This window comes from Branchiostoma floridae, chromosome 11, assembly GCF_000003815.2.
Source record: "Branchiostoma floridae strain S238N-H82 chromosome 11, Bfl_VNyyK, whole genome shotgun sequence".
In the NCBI taxonomy this organism is placed as follows: Eukaryota; Metazoa; Chordata; class Leptocardii; order Amphioxiformes; family Branchiostomatidae; genus Branchiostoma; species Branchiostoma floridae.
In genome coordinates, this window is record NC_049989.1 from 16,404,542 (window position 1) to 16,425,930 (window position 21,389).

The following is a 21,389-nucleotide window of genomic DNA, read 5'->3' on the forward strand; positions in this document are numbered from 1 at the left end:
ATATGATACTTCATTTGTGTGTCATTTTTTAGAACCAAGCATACCTGACACTGTTTTGTTTCTCAGGAATTTGTTTTGTTGACTGGCAATTACGTAGGCAGGGTGCAAGGTCACTAGAGGTCGCAGAAGGTCGTCTCATCTATTATTCAGGAAAAACCTGATGTTAAGCAAGTCACGAAGCGGGATTGACAGAAGCACTGGCGATAAGGGATACTTTTTTTCTATTTTAATCCAATTGTCCTTATCGCAAATGAAAAATCTGTGTTAATGTCATGGAGTCATGATGGGTCGATGGGGGCTTTGCCACAGTGTGATCGGATATGCCTTTTGCAGCAGACAAATTAAGGTTTAGCAGCATAGTAGAAGTCTTACGTTTCAATCCAACTGAACCGGAAAGGCAAGGATTCAAGCCAGGGAACTTTTGTGCTGTACTGGTAGTGAGGTTCGTTTTGTCATGGTGACAGCAATAGGTGACTGGTGGTGACAATAGGTGACATACAGAGGTATGGATGCCAGATTTAACTGTAACGTTACTGTATAACAGTATAGCACAGGTTAATTTTTATTGTTGTTTAGTGGCATATGTACCCGACAGATCACCTGGCTGCCAAGAAACTGTTGTTATGGCCTAGGTGTGCCTTGTGTCCACAAATACTATGTTTGGCTGTTTTGAGGTTAATTCTAGCTGATTGCTAAATTAATTTATTTGTTTAGGTCAAATAAAGGTGGTAACTTGGGGCACCTGTGCGGCACTGCGGGGTTCAAAAGATTACTCAATGAATCTCAGACGTAAAGAACAACTTTTCTTACATTTTGTGCATTTTGTTGTCTTTTGAGTCATACTTAACGCATTATGCAATATCTAAATTATTAAAAATTGGCAAATACAACACAACAATGCCACAGTGAACGAACCCCGCAGAGCAGCACCGGTGCCCCAAGTGCTTTAACAGTGAATGGAATCTTTAACTCAGATATAGACAGCTGATATTGTAAGTTCAGAACTTTGCTATAGACGACCGGCATATTGACTTATTTACATACTTTGTGGACCAATGCTAAAACTTAACGTTAAAGGAAATCATTGATCTATCAATTTGTTAAAAGTGAGAGTGACACTTAAGCAAACTGCTTGGCAGGGCTTTGAATTTTTCTCGTTATTTGGAAGCCTGTGTTGTTGAATTTCTTTTAAGTTTATTTATCATGTAGTTCAGATTTTCAGATGGATATCAAAGTTTAGATTTTGTCCATCCCAACTTAGCATTTAGTTTCCATCCCGGGATTGAGGGAGTCATACGGGTCCTCAAACTTTTTTCTTTGGCTTCGGCTCCCAAAGCAATCCAGGAAAAAATTTCTATAAGCGAAACTGATTCTGTAATAATGATATCTTGATGACTCTAACATAGATGAACAGTAAATGCATCACGTGAGGATAAATCTGATAAGAATTGTGTTTGTAATGGCTCAGATTGGATTATAGAATCATACAGCACTTAGGGGGCAGTCCATTTTGAACCTTACCAGATAAATGTCAATGTCCAAATATTATGTAACAATACATCAGATATCAAGAGAGGACAGACAGAAAAATAATTTCAAGATACAGAGTTTGATAGTGTGAGTCATGAGTTTTGTGATTAATGACTTGAATGTGTGTTCTTACTAATTGTTCAGACTGAATTATTTAGATGTAACATGGAACAGTCTGCCTGTGGTCTGGTCAGCTTCAAACTGTCTGGACTTAAAGTCTTAGTGCTAGAATAGTGAGGGCTACTCCATTAATACATAGGGCAGGGTGAATGTTAAATAGAAATATTATATTTTTTTACTAATAGTGTCTTTTTAGTGCCTGTGAATCATGCTTTCCCTTGGCAAACCATCAGTATTAGAAATTTACTGTTAAATGCTGATTGATTTTTCAGTAAATCAACTTTTACTGTCTTACTGAAGCATTACTGCCAAGTACATTACTATCACATATTATAAACGCTTCTTCCAGTCCTTTTTTTTACTCTCTATACAGTACTAAAAGTCATGCAATTACTGACATTTTTACTGTTTATAGCCTCTGCTCACAATTACTGTCAATTGGGTGCCTTTATATCCAATATCAATGGCATTAGTAAGATGACTTCAATCTGTGATTGGTCCATTTGTGTTTCAAACGATAGTAATGTCTCTTCCATAAATGTTTTTTTAAGACTTAAGCAACAGTTGTCAATTCGTAACATATTTCTACTGCTACCTTCAGATTATTAATTGTCAAGTACATAACAGTTGATGGGGATGCTTTAATATACCCCAATCTTGTAAAGAGCATAATCATCTTTTTCTCAAATTTCAATGAAATATTGATGCAGATGGTACTGATCTGCAAACAGGGCAGAAATGGACATGACTTCAACATTTTTACACCTCAGATATCACTCATGAGTAGCAAGATGTATCCCTCTTATACCCAAAAAAGTTAAATGCACTGCTACATTTTGTACATTGTACGATAAACTTAGTTTAGTAATTGTTTTGCAGAAATTACTAAATAATATCCTTACATGTAAGTAATGGCCAACACCCCTTAATATGGAATGGAGTTGCCCATGTACAATGTAATACATCATCTTATTGGAATTGCTAGCATCAGACGACACGCAAATTGCTCATTGCATATATTACATATTATGCTAAGAGGTTTTTCAAATTTCAGTCCGTACATACAGGGAGGTCTTTATGTTTCCTCTACATGTTCTTAGATAATTGTATGATTATGTTAGATATAGATTAATGTTAATTGTAGATGATTTTCAGTCCTGCTGCTGTTGATATTTTGCAAAGTGTGTTTCCTAACTCAAACTTGAATTTGTTTCAGACCAAAGTCATTATCTTGATTGAAGGACACGCAACTTGAGACCAGGCAAACCAGCAACATGAGCAAACTCAAGTAAGTTATATTGGTTTTATGATTGTCAAGAATGCTTGTCAGGTATTGAGTCTCCCTTTGCTGTTGATTTGATGGCTATTTTCATGCAAAAATTGGGCACTGTAACTGCATTATTCTTTTTTTTTCGAGGCCAACACCAGGGCTCGAAATTAATTTTTGGGATTAGGTGCACTTGTGCACCAAGCTTAAAAATTGGGTGCACCAAAAAAATTTTGGGTGCACCTATTATATGTATGTCAGAAAAAAATAATAACAAAACTTAGTTACAAGAGAGAATGGTTTATTTGTATCACAGCCAACTTGCGGCTCGAAAGCCGAATTATCAGGCTTGTTTACATTGTTCAACGTTACATAATTGCTATTCACAAAAACATTGCAACATAAACAATACACATAAGACGTATAGCATGAATATTCTAATGAATAAATATACGAGTTACAATGTCTAAAATGCAGATGCGAGTACAATGGTCGAGTACAATGGCTAAAAGTCAAATTGAAATAGCATTAAAACTATTAAAAGTCTGATCGCAGCAAAACTGTTTGACTTGTCTTACAAAGTTAGTTAAAAACAGATTGTCCTGGTGGAGTATATACATAGAATCTACAGTTCGTTCAATGATTTGATCATTGCCGGTATAGCGCTGGTTAAGTAGCGGTTAGTCCCGGTAGGTTGTTGGTATCGCGCAGAGTTGCGGAGTTGCCTGCCATGTTGTTGTCCACGGGTAGGGGGCAGCCATGTGGAGAAGCGAGGAGACCTTTCAACTCTCAAGGCAAAGTCAGTACAGAGTTTCTGTCTACGTGTTGAAAGGCGCTCAAGGCCGATGTGCTGGAGAGCTGCCGTGTAAGAGACGAACTGACGCCCCATCATCAACCTGCAGGCCCTTCGCTGCACCCGCTCTAAGGCGGCCGACTGTCTCTGAGTGAGTGCTGAAGCCCAGCATGGAGCGGCGTACTCGAGTAATGGTCTTATATACCCGCAGTATATGGTGTTCAGGTCTGCGATCGGCACCCCGGAACGTCGCAACCTGCTGATGACGACCAGCCTTTTGCTACTTTTGGACACCATGACATCCACCTGGTCATCCCATTTCAGGTTAGAGCGGATGTGGAGTCCAAGCAACCTAGCCTGGGTGGTGGTTTTAAGTGTCTGTCCTGCAAGAGTCAGCACTGGAGGTTGTATGGGGGCGCGCACGAAAGAGAAGTGCATGGCCATGCATTTCTTGGGGTTAAGTAGCATGTGGTTTTCCGTAGCCCAGTTGTCAAGGTGGTTCAGATCACGTTGAAGCGATGACGGGGTAGAGATAAGCCTGATCTCTCCCAGATTGAAGTCATCTACGTATTTCCAGTGTGAGTTCTTGGTGACCGGTTTAACATCATTGATCATCGCCAGAAATACAAGAGGACCCATCAAGGTGCCCTGGGCTATACCGCACGTCAGGCTTTCCCAATGTGCCAATGCTCCCTGGTAACGTACGCACTGTCGGCGATCTGAGAGAAAACTGCACACCCAAGGAATTACAGATGGTCTTGCTCCGAGGCTTATCAGCTTAGCTATAGCGGTTGTATGGCATACTCTATCAAAAGCCTTGGAGAAATCAGTGAGTATCAGCGTACCCACCTTTGATTTCTCCACTCCTGCGTAAAAGAAGTTAAGTAAGTCCACTAAGCAATGTGTCGTAGAACAGTTTTTCATGTTCCCATATTGCTTAGGATCCACATGGGGCAGAATGTCCGACATTATCCAACCTGCAACAAAGCTTTCGCATATCTTCGCCAATTGTGACGTAAGTGACACTGGTCGCACCTTGTCAAGGTCAGCCGGTAGTTCCTTGGGAACCGGGACAACAATGGCTTCTTTCCATGGTGCTGGCACCTTCCCTTCCCTGAGCGAAGAGTTCAGAATGTCAGTCATTGGTGTCGATAGCTCAAAAGCAAACTCCTTAATGACCCTTGGCGGTATGTTGTCTGGGCCCGGGGCTTTGGAGACTTTTATACGCTTGAGTCGATGGTACATGTCCCATATGCTTACTTCAGGAGGTAGAGTACAAGGTAAGTAAGTTGGCAATTTGCTGCAGTCGAGTGGTCTCAGTGCCTGACAGATCGCTGACAAATGCTTGTTAATGGCGTCCGCTATGCCTGCCTTGTTGCTCAGATCTATGTCCGGAACATGGATCGTAGCCGAGGGAGCAGACCAGTTCGCAAGGCGTCGGATAGACTTGTGCCATTCCGACGGGTGAGTCGTCTTCATGTCCTCGATGTGGTCCTTGTAGTAGGTTTTCTTTTCTTGTAGAATGTCCCTGGCTATCTTGTTTCGAAGGAACCTGTAGAGAGTCATTTGTCCGTTACTGTGTGCTCGCTGTCTCTTGTGAATCAAACTCTTTAGTGCAGCGGTGAACCAGGGCTTGTCCTTGTGGTGTAGTTTAGCCTTCTTCTCCGGAAAGAATCTGTTCATTGCTTCGTGGAGGGTGCGATAGAAAGCTAATGTCTTACTGTCCACGGTGGCTTCTTTGAGCACTTCATCCCAGTTATGTGTTGTGATCCAGCGACCGAATGCGCGAAGACTAGAGTCCGGCATGGGGCGCACGAGCACGTCCTTGGTCTTATTCGGTGTCTTCGGGCGAACCCTAGGTTGCCACCAAACTGCTTTGTGGTCGCTATTTCCTATAGGGTTGATCACCGCTGGGGCATTGTAGTACGACTTCAGGTTGGTTATAACCACGTCTAAAGTTGCTTCCCCGCGGGTTGGAGAGTTGACTACCTGTTGGAGTTGATGGGCCAAGAGGAGTGGCTTGTGGTCCAGTCTGTTGTAGTCACCCGCAAATACTAATCCTATGTCAGGATGCAGTTCTCTCAACAAGTCAGTTGTTGTGATCAAATGATCGATCAAGAGGTCTTGATGCTTGGAGTTGGGTGGTATATAGGTAGCACAGAACACGATGGACGATACCTGGCGCGGAAGTCTGGTGGGTCTGAGCCGTACCCAAACACATTCAAGCTCCGAGGGTACACGGACTTGGGGAATTGCCTTGGCCTGTATGTCCTCCCGGATGTATACGGCAACCCCGCCACCACGTCGGTCCGTTCTACAGGTGGAAAACAGTGAGTAGCCTTCCACATTCAGGATGTCGGATGCCATTCTCGTGGAAAACCAGGTCTCTGTGATGATCGCTACGTCCGCTCTTAGTTGGCGGATAGTGAGTTCGAATTCATCAAGCTTGTTAAATAACGACCGGGCGTTACACATGTAGATGGATGGAAAATTTTGTACCTGTTCAGTTTGCTTCTTCCGCAGTATAGGAACTCTAACAAGGTTACGAAACGATACATTCCTGGTCCCTCTCGGATGTTGTTGTTGTTTCAGCTCGTCAGGAATGCACTTGTTGCGTGCTGATTTGCATAATAGAGAGGTACCTTGTGTTGTAAACGGCGGTCTGTTGCCTGTGATGGTCTGGATTTGACGAATCCGATTCCTGCCTGCTTTACTCCCTCTTGGTCTGCAAGAAGTCCTGAGTAATCCATGGGTCTTCAACAGGGACCTTTGCTGTGACAGGAGAGGCCTGGCTGCTTGGCGGCAGGCACGCAGGAATCCGGAGGAGTACTTCAGGATCGACGCCATTGTTGGTAGATCCTTTCACAGTGACGCTGTTGAACAAACTCCGCAATGACTTGATGGACTCAGGGAAAACCACGCTCCTAATATGCCTTGTGAGTTCAGTGACATATCAGACAAACATACATCCATTGCTGTCCCCTAAATAACTTTTAAGTACTTGAGAAACACGAGTTAAAAGGGGAGCGATAATAGACTGTGGCTGCCCCTAAAAGCGCCACCTAACGCGCTATATACAAGCTATCAAATTCTTAAACAAGTACCATGACAGACATTTTTATTACCTTTCTAACACTTGGATGTCAAGAATATGATGTATACTAGTATACTTGATATCTTTACATACATAAACCTAAGAAAATATTTGGGTGCACCCTGTGCACCCACTGAAAAAAATTGGGTGCACAGTTCCAATTTTGGGTGCACCTGGGTGCACATGCACCCAGTATTTCGAGCCCTGACTTTAATTTGCCATTATAGTAATCAGATGTACCTCTGTGAAAATTCAAGCGTCCGAAACTACCCGGACGGCGTCTACAAGCGTCCAATGGCGTCCGAGCGCGTTTCAGACGTTCTGGACGCGTTCATTGCCGTCCGAAACGGCCGTGGACACATCGTGAGCGTCCGTGACGTTCTGTCAGTTTTTATGGTGAACGCCCGAACGGCTGAAAGACCTTCCATTGCCGTCGGAGACGGCCACTGATGGGGCTATAAAATACTTAGTCACCCGACGCCGGCAGACGGCTGCGTCTTTTCTTATGATCCCCACGGGAAACATGACGTTTTAACTTCTGCACATGCGCCAATTTCAGCGGGTGAATTCGAATTTCAGACCGTTGAACACTCCGGCGGTTGCAGGACTTATGTTCAGAAGGTGACTATTTCTGTGGATTTCATGTCCGTTTGTTAAATTTTGCGCACTTTTGGACCAAGGACTTCACGTCTAGACGTAGCAGCTGATGTTTGTACGACATAGTGCTGAGGTTGGGTTTTCGGCGATGACTGTATCCGTTATTTATACTAAAAAGAATGTACAAAAATTATTTGTCGTGCGCCGACAAGGGGGAAAAATTATACTACTTACTCGAAGCAGCAAACCTTGGACAGCAGAAATCACAGATGTGACAGACGTCAAAAGAAGCAGCGGTTCTTCCGTTAGCTGATTGTCGATACTTTGCAGGCGCCGGTAAGTGAATACTTCGCATTTTATTCTAATTTTTTGTACATTCATCTGTTGCAAAGTTTACCGACGACTTGTTGTTACGGGTGCCCTCCCCACATACGCGAAGAAATGATAAAATTTAGGATCTTGTTTTGATGCCACAAAATAAAAAGAATTATGAACACGTTGTAGAATACTTGTAAAAAATATCTGTTGTTTCTATTAAGAATGATAATGCTGTTAAAATGTAGATTTAGACAACAGATAATGAGATAGCACCTACCGATTTTGCCGGTGCCAATCAAAATCTTAGTCGGCTCTTCCAACTACTTGGGGTTAGGAACTTATGAAACGGAAGACTTTATTTCGCTACCTCGAAATAAAAAAAAAATGACTTATGATCTTTGTAGAAAATTTAACGTTATTTCACATTTATATATCCAGTCTTTAGCAAATACTGGTGCAATTAAAATTTACGATAGAAAATTTCAAACGTCCTGTATTTACCCTTGATGTTATGTGGGCTCGTCCATTCTGATGTAACGTGTCGGCACGGCGGCACAAAAAGCCGCGGACACGATTGAAGGCCGGATTGAATTTCGTACATGTAGCAAAGTTGATTAAACGCCGCGGAGTACGTGTAAACAATTTACGAAGAAATTTGTTCAAGTTGTGTTTGATTTTAGCTAAATCTGACGGCCCGGTGGTGGGTGGTCTTCTACAATTCACTGCCTGGCTGAATATTTGTTTGTTTGTTATGTGGGAACGCTTATCCCTAGAGGCCATAAAATCATAGCCGTGACCGGACGCCGTCAGAAACGGCGTCCGGACAGCCGTCTGCACACGTTCCAAATTAAATGCACCGGCCCGTTATGAGTTTCTACTGTACTGCCTGACTAACTAAAACTGTGTCTTGAAGAAAAAATATTTTGCTAGGAGTTTGGCCCAGATATTAACCTTTAATAATATAGCGATGACTGCCTCTTGGCCTTTCATTCCATTTTCTGTCGAATTTTACGATCTGTACCCCCCGTGGGAAGGCGTGGTGGAGGCTACCGCCCGTACCAGCGGCCTGGATTACGCCGTTTATGCCCGTCGCAATCGGCGTCCGATCCGTCCCAGCAGCCTGGATTACGTCATTTACGTCCGTCGCAATCGGCGTCTGGTCCGTCCGCAGAGACGTCTGTTCCCAGCGGGGGGCCCGCCCGACGGAGCGCGGGAGCGTCCGGCTGCCCGCTTTCAGACGCCGTCTCGGACGTCCCGAACGTCCGACCGGACGAGTCTAAAGTGCCAATCTAGACGCGTCCAAGCGTTTGTTATGCCGTTCGGACCGTCTTGGACGTTTCGCCGGGCGTTCAAAAGCCCGTCCCATGCCGTCCGCCGCCTTAACCGTCCAAAGCGTCCCAATAATTTAAGACGCCTTGGACGTTTGTCGCAAACGGCGTTTCGCCGTCTGAGACGCTTGAACTTTCACAGAGGTAGCTTTAAGGAGGTAACGTTTGCTGAAGAAGAGACTACCTGTCACTGGATAAGGAGTGTTGCTCAGGACATCCGACAGCTCTGGAAGGGGTAGGGAAGAAGCTTAAGGGATAATATTTAGGTTTGGAATGTGGGGAGGGGTTAATAGATCTGGGACAGTGTTTGTTGTTGTTAGTCGTTATCATATGCTTCAGAATTCAAAAATTCATCAAAAAAATTTCAAGATGTAACACAAGTTTGCCTTTATCCGTGGGGTAACCTATATTCGTTGTTTTTAAAAACATGGTATTTAGGGATTTCAAATCGACGGACTTCGGTTTCAAGATTTAATATTTTGAAAATTGCAATAAATTATCTTATATCACCATCCGTCAACTTGATATCTTGCAATGCAAGTTTTTTTTGGAACAACGGATATAGGTTACCCCGCGGATAAAGTTGAACTAGCGTTATACTTATATTATATGTTGACTCATCCTGAGTGTAAGAAATAGTTTTGAAGAAATTAGGTCACTAATACATTGCCTAAAACATTCTTTTCTAGGGGAAAGAAAAAGAAGGGGCCTAGCAGCAAGAAGAAAGGTCTAACAGAGGATGACTTCCTATTTGCACAAGAAGCGACGCAAGCTCTGACTGCAAACATTGATGAATTTGATGAAGTCCAACAGACCTCCACTCTGCAAACTCTACAGAACGTCGATAATTTTGATGAAATCCAACAGGCCCCTTCTCTGCGACCACCGTTACGAGCGGCTCCCCAGTCCCAGACAGTTTCAAGTATGTCCTTGGCCACAAAAAGGGTTTCAAGTATGACCCTGGCCCCACAGAAAAGACAGGTTTGTAATGATACTGTTACAGAAATTTTAAATATCTTGTTAAAAAAAAAAACTACTTTAAGTGAAAGAAAGAAAAATTCATTGAAGATTTATGATGTTGCGATGATGATGTGATGTTCCTCCATGACCTTGACTTCAGTTGCCCTTGAGAGTACTGGACCAGGTGAATAAGGACTAACAGAAAATGTTGTATTACATGTAATCCTATATAATTACAACCATGTAAAAAGGGTTCAGTAGGTGCAGATTTTTTATGTCTACTTTTTCAGTAGAAGTGATTTTATACATAGCTTGACATGCAAAACTAAAATGCATCAGGGTAAATAGGATCCTGATTTACATAATTTGTATTGTTGATCATCCTCTCTATCCAAGAGGCACAAGTCCAAAGTATGAAACTCAGCAGAGAAGGCCATTTTAGTGTTTCCTCATAAATTATGTAAATATTTAACTTATTTGCATGATTTATGTCTAATAATGTTCACCTTCACCAAGCTTCATAATATCGAAAGTATGAAATTCCCTTCATTCGCCACTATGGAATTATAATATTTCTCATTAATTATGAAAATGAGGCTGCAGTTTGCATAATTGTTGTCGTTTTAAAGTCATATCATGGAATACAGTGGATTTATAAACATTTGTCATTAACTATGTAAATTAGCTGTTGATTTGAATAGTTAATATTTCATCATGTAAGTCATCACTTAATATGCTATTTACATACCAAAAATCATGATGATCCGTCAACACGTTCTTGTGTTATTCACGTCCAAAGTTTGAAAGGAAATTGGCTTCTGTAGTTGCAAACTCACAGCGCTTACTCTCTGTACCATGGGCTATCTCTAACCACTCAAATCACAGTGAAGCATAGCATGTCCTGAACACGAGATATCAAAAATGGAGGTTTCGCCTTAGTAAGCCGCTAGGGGGCCCATTATCAAACTTGGCCTTTGTTTTCTTGACCCCTACCCACCTACAAAATATTATAAGGATCCATCCATGGCTTCTCAAGTAATGCTGTTGACAGACAGACAGACAAACACGATCATTTAACCTTCTAGCGATTTCAGGTAACAAGTACAATGTAGGTGTTCAAGATTACACATAGTGTTCATTAATTTTGATCATTGTGCTATATGGCTGAAAATATGAACCATTCATTGACAAGTCTATAATAAACAGTTTTTTTATTCTTGACAGATCCCAGCACCACCATCACTTCAGGATTTTAATAATACGAGCATCGGCCTTATTCGCCCACAGTCAGCTGTTTCAGGTAAGTTTGATAAACGGTTTAATATACAGGGCAACTCTGTCAGATAATTTCATGTTTGAAATATCATGCTTTTTTATGTCTCTAGGGGTCAAATCCCAGTACAGTTGAAGCCAGTTGATCGCAAAACAGATAACTGCACACTTCTGTTAACTGCATGGAATCCCCAAATCCCAAACTGGTAGGGTCCAGCTAGATAACTTCGGATTATTGCACCAGCCGGATAATTGCACGGAATTTACTGGTAAAAAGGCCGTGCAACTAAGCGGCTTCTACTGTAGTACCATACACTGATGTTATACTCTTGAGAAAGGCAATGACTTTCTTCACTCCACCCAGGTGTAAATAGGCCCCTGTTGATAACAAACCATAAGTCCCCTACCACATTGAAAAGGCTAAGGTCAACCACCTTACCTTATATTAACGCTAGTTCACCTTTATCCGTGGGAAAACCTTTATCCGTTGTATTACAATCAGAGTATTTAGGGATATCAATTGAACAGCTGTTTCAGACTGGAATACTATGAAACTATTGCAATTTGAATCCAACGTCCGTCAACTAGATATCCCTAGTACCTCGTTTTATATCATACCTGTGACGCGAAAACGTTCGATACGGTGTTCTGGACCGGGCCAAAACTAATCCGTATCGCACAGGTTCGAAAGGCGTATCACACAGGCTTCTTTCGAGTAAATCGAACCGTTTCGAGCGGGCCGAGTGTGGCACGGTTGGCAATTGGAATACCTGATTCGGACGTTGGAACATTGCTGTTGCAACACTTTTTGTTCGAGGGCACCAAATTTGTTCAACTTCTGCCTCATTTCGCATCAAAACATGGGTTTTCTCAGGTGGGTATGACATAAATAAAATACAACACGGTGTATTCCGCATCACCCTCGGTCCCAGCCTACCCGCGGGTCGGATCACCCTTCAGCCGTCGGGCTGGTACCTCGGGTGATACGGAAAACACCGTGTTGTATTCTATATATATGTTACCATGCGAATAAAGGTGAACTGCCATTAAGTGGCTTGAAAGTTTAAGTTACATAGAAGGTGGCCAAGAAAAGAGTACATTGAATTTGCAGATTGAATATGAAAGCAACATTCAAATTGTATTAAGATATAATTATTATATGATACACTTTTCAGAACCTGACCCTGTTGATATGAGTTGGGAGCAGCTCTTCACAGGCCTGGATGTTAAGACATACTATCCACTGGAATCATTTAAGGTAAGTGTCACAAAACTGTCTTGCAATCTTTTTTAATTTACTTCAATTGCTGGACGTACATGTTACACACACACACACACACACACACACACACACACACACACACACACACATGCACGCACACACACACACAATTGACTAATGGTAAAATCCTAAATGATTAGCTAAATTGGCTTTAAACACAGCCGCATTCACACACACACACACACACACACACACACACACACACACACACACACACACACACACACAAACACACACACAATGGCTTAAACACAGCCGCATTCACAAACACCCACACACACCCACACACACACACACACACACACAAACAACAACAAACAAAGGAACAGGCCAAAAACTCTACCTCCATTTTTCATAGACTGCGGTGATTCAAATAGCATCGATATGCAGTGTTGCCTTTTGACTTTCTGCACTTAAGAAAAAATAATTACATAATTCATAATAATTTCTTCTGTCATTCATTTTCATCCAGGCTAAAATCCAGTATGTGGACGCCTGTCTGGGGCATGTGGACTTTGGAGGAATAGACCAACTGACTGACAGCACCTTCCGAGTGTTGTACAGCGCCCTCTCTCAGTTCAGTGGAAAACTGCACACCATAGACTGTGAGGGCTGTACTCACCTGACTGATGCAGGTGTCTACTGGTTGGCCAGGTGTGGTCAGGTGGGCGGACTCGAGGAGGTGAGATATAGCTAACTTGCATTTTAACGAAATACATAAAACTATTTCACACAATAAACATCAGTTCTGCTAATTGGAGAGCTTTTGAGTATCATGAACAGTTACTGATCCTTTTCAACCTGGTAGAGCCCATCTCGGAGTTCTCTTGTCACATGACTCAGGTGATATGAATTATCATGACAAGATGTTAAAGCTGACTTAACTCACCTCAAATTGTCGTGAACAGTCGTAGAGAAAGTACTTGACAATGTAGACTAAGGTAGTGGTTATTTCACAGAGCTTCCATGCACAGTGTACTTGCAAAAAACAGAGTGAATTGAATAGAGTAGAGTAGGTTAGAGTAGAGCAGAGTGGTGTAGGGAAGAGTAGTTAGAGTAGACTTATTAAGTTGAGTAGGGTAGATCGTTTTGGCCTGGTAGGAGCTTTTGGCTCCAGTTTGGGCCACTCTTCAGTTGATTGTCATTGTTGGCAAGTTTGTGAATGGTCCAGTGCTTTGTGGTTGGAGTCTACAAGGTAAATGTATGACTCCATGTGTTTGTCAAATCTTGATAGCTTTTCATCCATCCATACATGCAGTGTCTTGCATCGTCTTTGTGATCATCATTTTATGAGTTCTTACGTCATCATCACGTGTTTTCTTTGTAGGTGAAGCTCAAATCATAGCTTTTCCTCCATCATCAATTCATGTGTTCTTACATCACCATTTTATGTGTTCCTGCATCATCATTATGTGTTGCCTTTGTAGGTGAAGCTCAGAGGCTGCAGACAGCTGACAGAAGCCTCCATATTACATCATCATTTCATGTGTTCTTATGTCATCATTTCATGTGTTCTTAATCATTTCATGTGTTCTTATGTCATCATTTCATGTGTTCTGACATAATCAGTATTTGTTGCCTTTGTAGGTAAAGCTCAGAGGCTGCAGACAGCTGACAGAAGCCTCCATCTTACATCATCATTTCATGTGTTCTAACATAATCAGTATTTGTTGCCTTTGTAGGTAAAGCTCAGAGGCTGCAGACAGCTGACAGAAGCCTCCATCTTACATCTCCTAAAGCACAGCCCAGGACTGGGTGTCCTGGATATGAGCTTCACCTCTGTGTCCTCCCTGTCTGTCTTCGTGGAGAAGGAGTATACGCCAAGAGGGTTTCTCAAAGTGGACTTTACCGGCTGTCCGCTCGTCACCCCTCCTGCAAGTCAAGCCAAGGGCTTGGAGTCATTTCAAGACATTCTAAGCTTCTTCCAAGGTGAGTTGTAACAGTACGTTTTAGAATTTGTGTTTGATGATTTTTTTCCTCGATTGATCCAGAGTTTTTCTGAAAGAAGTGCCACTCAAAAATCAATACCACAGCATGTACTATAAGGACAAAGGATACAAAAAAAGGAATAGTTACTACTGTTTCAGTACCAAGGTCAGCCGCCAGGAGGCCCAGTAGGGTTGTAGCCAACACACCTCCTTCCGTCCTTTGACGGAATTTTGCAGCTGGGAACGGAAAAAAATTTGCTCATTCCGTCCTCAGTGACGGACAAAAATCGATATGTAAAGGTATAAAATCATGAAACCCTTGTGTAATTCTTCAACAAAACAGACGCTGTTGAACAGCTTAATCTACCAGCAAAATTTACACCTGAAAGTGCAGGAAATAGCTTTTCAGAGGGTCCAGATTTCAAAATTTCCGGACCCCCTTCAGCACAATGTCTTGTACTTTGGGAGCTCGATACAACTCAAAATTGATGGGACGGAAAATGATTTCAGGCTGGCTACAACCCTGAGGCCCAGTATCGTCTTTTGGTCAACAACACCTGCATACATACATATACCACAGTCCAGTCTCAGGTTTTATACACAAGCTCACACATAAGCCAAAAATTATACCCCCATTTTTCATGGAGGTAATTCATGGCTATAATGAATAGCATTTGGTTGCTGGTTCAAAGCCTAGAACAAAATTTGTGAAACAATAGTATCATCACATTTTGTCTGCATCTGTATTAAAAGAGCATTACAATTAATCTATACTCCTACAAATGAATGAATTGAATAAATGAATGGTTTATTAAAACGTAATACTTTGCAGCCATAAGCTGAATTACATATACGGTGCAATACAGGCATGGTTAAACAACATTTTACATCTGAGCATAAACTTTAAAGCATCAACATGAAAGTACGCTTTAAAAATGTACATTTTGCAATTATAGTCAATACAGTGCGAATTACCTTGACTTTAAGACAAATGTTATGATAATTGTAGAAACAACAATGGATCTTAATTGCAACATGATTAAAAATCGACAATTCACACCGTGAATATCTGTTGTTTAGGAGACGGACTAAACATGGCATTGGGGAATTTTTGCATCGGTTAGTTCTGCACTTAAAGGGACATAATGTAAAATTAAAGTCACTGTTTTCGGTCATTTCTCTACATAATGAGTTGAGTCTACCTTATTACACTGCACAGCAATATTCACAAGGTATTGATACGACTTTGTTGAGCCGTGAGGATGTCTTGAAATATGCGTACTTCCCTCCGCCGCTTGAGTTGTCCGCCATTTTATTCAACTCGCCGGCGAGCCAAAGTGCGCTTTAGAACGCGTTCGGTGGTTCGCTCGAATCATTACTGAAGTTTGTTGAAAGTCCCCGCTAAGCTCCGAAGATCTGTGACCACAACGGTCGATTCGGAAATCTACGGTCGGCTTACTTCCGGTAGGCTACCCGGAAGTAAGTGAATTTGGTCGCGGCTTACTTTGACGTTGTTAATTAGCACTAGAAATGTGATAAAATGACGCAGAAACATGTAAGTTAGAAATAAGTTGCAAATGTCAATCTGAATGGAGATTTTCAAGTTCAGAACATTTGAAATTTTTGCGCCATATTTCTACATTTTGTCCCTTTAACAGTTTTGTACAAATGTATATTTACAGATAGAGGCAATGAGAATCTGGTTTATAAGGCACCCCAGTACAGAGTTGTCATTGTGGGAGACTACACTCCAGCCGCGGCACAACTGTTGGTGTCGCTCCTGCCAAAAGTCTCCAAACTGTCCAACCCCCCACTGCCGGGACAGATAGAAGTGTACCAGGACTGTGTGCTGCAGCACGGTGGGAAGAAACGCACTCTCGAAATCGTTTATTGCAGTCCTGAAGAGGTACAATTAAACTTCATCTTCTGTATCTACTCAACGAAACAAAATGACACTGATTACAAACTGTAAATCATGTAATGTATGTTTTTATTCATGTCAAATAATTTATCCACTAAAACAGTAATACTCTCCGATATCATTAGTTTTAATGTGTAATAACGTGCTAGAAATTGTGTTTATGTATGTTAAAATAAGCAGAGATTTTAATGTACAACAAGACAAAATTCTGCTCCTGGCTGCCAGTATCTTGTTTTAGAAATAAACCATTTTTGATTGATTGATATTGAACCAACTTTATCAAGTTATAATTGTCTTCACCTCATTGACATAATATTTATCAATTCAGAGTTTTAGCTAAAAAAGCCTGGAAAATACATATTGTTTAGTCTCCGACAAAAAGGCAGTGCATGCTGTCTGAAATGTCTGACCATTTCCAAACTTTGTCTAGTTGCTTGAGTAACTATTGCTTTGCATTATGTGAATGATATGTATAACCTTCATCAATGCTACAACTTATCATATAGCAATACCCTTTGCAAGTGAGATATCGAAGGTCAGTTTAATCAAACAGTAATGTTATTCATCACCAACCAATTTTAAGCAAGTGGGATCAAATGTTATTCTACGAAATGTTATGCTAGTGGGATTGAATGTTATTCTGTCTTAGGGTACCTGGAAGAATTATGTTGACGTAACATGACGTAAGTTTGCCAATAGCTATGGAGGGGTGTTAACTACTTGTTTCTTTGTCGTTTTCTTTCAGTTGAACAGTGCCCTGTTTGTGAATGAGGGGACTATGTTTGTGGTGATCAGTAATGGTAGGAGCACATGTACTAGGGGTGCAGACATCATCAAGGGCATTTGGGCAAAGGTGAGCATTGGCCTCGACATTTATCTGACAGTGTGTGTTCTAGTAGCTATGCAGGCTTGCTATCTGCATTCTCAAAATGTTACAGAGCCACTGTAGATAATGACATTATTGATAGTGCATTAGGGAGGAAGCTAAGATGGCAAGCTTTCCAATAATGAAAATGCGGGTAGGTGGGTTGTTTTGGCAAAGCATCATCAACAGGCTTTTACTATGAAACAGTCATTTTTGTTGATAGAGATGTTTTTGTAAAGACCTTGTTTTGTAAAGACCATGGATAGTGAGTGAGTTTGGTTGCTCATAATTGCCATGAAAACCAATATTTCTGTTGTCAATTATTGTTGTAACAATAATCTAATAATGCAGTAATTTAAGAAAATGACGCATGCTTTGTATGTACCAATATGTTCAGTTAATGATGCTAATTTCATCAGTAAAACTGTAACCTCTTTTCTTGTGTGTAGCTTGAGTCCTGTCCTTGCTAACTCTGGTTGTTTGAAATATAAAACTACTACCTGGACATCTTCACTGTTTTGTCCATATAAGCAAACTTAGCAATAGACTGAGTTTGAATTTTAACCATGAATATTATGCATATTACTTAAAGGTGACTTACTTCCCATAACAGGTCCCCAAAGCACCCTGCCTCTTGGCTCAGTTGTCAGGAGAAGAGGAGTCGTCTACATTTGACATGACCTCAGCTGTGGAGCTAGCCAGGGGGGCTGTCCACACCATGGAAGGGTAAGTTCTAAGCTGTACTACATTGAGATTTTGATGTTCTGTGGCTGACTTGCATCCGATTCATTCAACTTTTCAACTTCCAATTCTGGGCTTCAGAAATGGGATTGGAAGCAATATTGGCTAATCAAATGTCACAAAACAGGTAACGCTAATTCACCTTAATCCGTGGGGTAACCTAAATTCGTTGATTAAAAAAACTGTGTTTATCGGTTCTACGTGGGTTTCAATTGTCAATTTTTTTCAAAATATTGCAATCTGAAACTACCTTCCATAGACTTAACGATCCCCAAATACTGTACCCTACAGTATCTTTATATACAACGAAAATAGGTTACCCAACGGATAAAGGTTAACCAACGTTAACACTAGTTTACCTTTATCCACGGGGTAACCTTTATCTGTTGACTTTAGAAACAGCAGATTTAGTCAATGGACGGTTGTTTCATATTGTAATATCTTCAAAATATGCAGTTTGAACTCACATTTTGTTAGCATGATAGCCCTAAATAACATGCCTTTGAAAATTACGGATATAGGTTCCCCCTCGGAAAATGGTGAACTACTGTTATTTGTTACCTGGTGTACTGACAAAAGTATTTTGAATATCATGACCTCACAATGACTTGCACATCATCATTAATATACATAGACCCAAACAAAATTTCAATAGTTGTGAATCCTAGAGATTTGTGGAAAGTGTAACCAAACTTAAAAATGTCTGACACATTGTCTCAGGGTTGTAGCCAGCCTGAAATCATTTTCAGTCCCCTCGATTTTGAATGGGAATCCTATTGAGCACTGAAGGCATGGCGTGATTCTAGGGGGTCTGGGTTCCAGAAAATTTTGAAACCTAGACCCTCTGAAACACTATTTCCTGCATTTTGAGGTGCAAATTTTGCTTGTAGACTAAGCTGTTCAATGGCATCTATTTTGGTGAGGAAGAACACATGGGTTTCAGTTTTTTTTTTTATATCTTTACATATCAATTTTTGTCTGTCCCTGGGGACGGAATGGGGAAATATTTTTTTCAGTCCCCAGCTGCAAAATTCCTTCAAAGGACTGAAGGACAGGTGCTGGCTACAACCCTGCATTGTATGCTTGTGTGACCTAACCACGTCCCATTGGCATTAGTATTACATTGGAAAATGGAGTGGAGAGTGGGAAATATCATGCTAAGGATTTATTTTTATTGTTTTAGGAGTATAGCCGGCATGGACTTTAACAGTCAGTGCAATTTTGGACAGAGTTGCCAACAAATGATTGACCTGAGGCAGGCGATCAAGGTTATATCTGTTGATGAATCACAGGTAAGAGCTGCATTCATATTACTTTAGGTATTTTTCTGCAGTTGAAAATGATATTGACAGAAAAACATACAAATTGACAAAAATACATGAACAATGTACTTATTGTAAGAATTACATCTTTTTTCATTCACCTTTTCATTGCTAAATGTTCCTTCATGGTATGTTATTTTCATGGTTTGCTAGATCAGAAAAGATGTTGGAATACCCTGTCCTTAGTGCTGAACGTTATGTTGTTGACTGTTTGCTTACAAGAGACAATATATTGGAGCCAAACTAAGTCTTGTTCTTACTGCAAATGAATCATGCATTGTACTCACCTTTCCTGAATCCAAGATGCAAGCATGAAACAGTCTTTTAAACTCTCCAATTCTTTTTCTCTACATTTAGCATAAAGCTTTCCATTGGGCATCATCATTACATGTTAGTGTAAGGAATGCACCTGTTATAGTTAAACTTTTGATAATGAAACGCTTTCTCTTTTGACACTGAAATGCCACATTTTGTTGACTGTCTGCCACCTTCTTCGGGGCAATGTCAATGTCAAATAACTGGTGCACTTTTTACTGCAGCTAGGTATCACATAGACTAAGTGTCTTATCATTATTTTCAAACAATATTGATGTGATGATATGTTGGAACTACTGTAAATGCATTTAAGATCGCGAGGATTTAATTTTGCGGTAGCGGGAAAAATGACTTTTTGCTGTGGTTTTAATTTCGCGGTAACAGTATAGACTGCAATCTAATACCATAGTAGAAAAATGTTCTTGGCGGTTTAAGTTCACTTTAAAGTGGTCACTGCGAAAGCCGCAAACATTAATCCACCACCAACATTTCTGCATTTAGAGTATATCGTTAGCAGTGAAACCTAGCTGCAGTGCAAAGTTAACAAGAAAGTATTGCCATGAATAAGACAGATGGTCATCAAAACACCAGCTCTTGAAAAATATGTGGTTGTAAAAAACAAGAACTATGTTATGCTCTCATTTTCACTGACCTGAAGAAGCTATTATCTCTTGCCTAATAGGGAGCAGAAAAGCTACTTGTGGAAATTCAGGAAATGATGGACACAGCAGACAAACTGTGGCCTCAGTTCAAGAGTCAGTCCCCGGAGTTTCACGAGTTTCTCAAGCATCTCAAGGCCGTTGCTCTCAAGCAGAAAATTCTTCCGCTGGAAACGCTTGTGAAGGAGCTACCCAAGAAGTGGCTGGGAGATGGCATACTGGCATATGGGAAGGCACTGGAAGTGTTACACAATATGGTAAGTCATGTTTATCTTTGCATGGAGAATTCTTATGCTAATTTTATCTTTATCTGCAGGGTAAACTTTATTCATTGTTTTTAAAAACAGGGTATTTAGGGATGTCAAGTTGATGATTGACAGTGGTTATAAATTGGAATATTTTTTATTGAAGTTTGAAATTGCCATCCTTTGATCTGATATTCCTACCCCCTTGTTTTTAACATCAACGGATATAAGTTAGCCCAATGGAAAGAGGTGAACTAACATTACATCAAGATATAGTGTCAAACTTGTGCAACAACACAATGTTGCTCTGAGGAATTATGAGGGGGTCTTGTGTTTGAGGAGGTGCTTTGAGCTTGTTAGAGGGAAAGAGTTGGCAACCCCTGGTTGTAAAAATAGGTTTGTGCCACTAAGCACTACAAGGTGGACAACAACTATTACAATATTACTGATCTTTGCCACAAAGCAGTTACTCAAGCAACTGGATATGATTTAGGAAACGGTCAGACATTTTAACTAGCACCCACTAGTTTTTGTAATCATCATCATCAGTCAACGTGCTTACACACAACAGGGTTATACCGCCCCTTACGGGGTGTTATACGCTTTCGAATAGCTGAATACAAGACGGGGATGCGCCAGGTCTCCAGTCAGTGACACACTTTTTGTCAGTGACACTGAAGAGATCTTGTTGGAGGTCTTTTTTTTATATCCTAGCTGTGAATTTATATTTAAAAGAAATCTAGTTGAAGAACAGGTTTATCCTAACTATGAATCAATATGCAAAAAGGGGTGGAAGTTGAATTTTCAATAGTTCAAAAGCTACAAACTTAAG

General features: G+C 40.9%; 1 protein-coding gene across 1 annotated transcript in view; it reads left to right on the forward strand.

The window, feature by feature from the left end:
* Positions 1 to 205: 205 nt before the first annotated feature.
* The window catches only part of LOC118426249, a gene marked incomplete in the record, with an annotated part of 72,037 nt that continues 50,853 nt past the window's right edge, over positions 206 to 21,389 (forward strand). The window contains 12 exon segments of the mRNA XM_035835522.1: positions 206 to 503; positions 2,867 to 2,938; positions 9,737 to 10,028; positions 11,232 to 11,307; positions 12,455 to 12,537; positions 13,034 to 13,243; positions 14,244 to 14,490; positions 16,172 to 16,395; positions 17,156 to 17,263; positions 17,889 to 18,001; positions 19,200 to 19,308; positions 20,336 to 20,569. Of these exon segments, the coding sequence (XP_035691415.1) occupies positions 2,925 to 2,938; positions 9,737 to 10,028; positions 11,232 to 11,307; positions 12,455 to 12,537; positions 13,034 to 13,243; positions 14,244 to 14,490; positions 16,172 to 16,395; positions 17,156 to 17,263; positions 17,889 to 18,001; positions 19,200 to 19,308; positions 20,336 to 20,569 (1,710 nt within the window).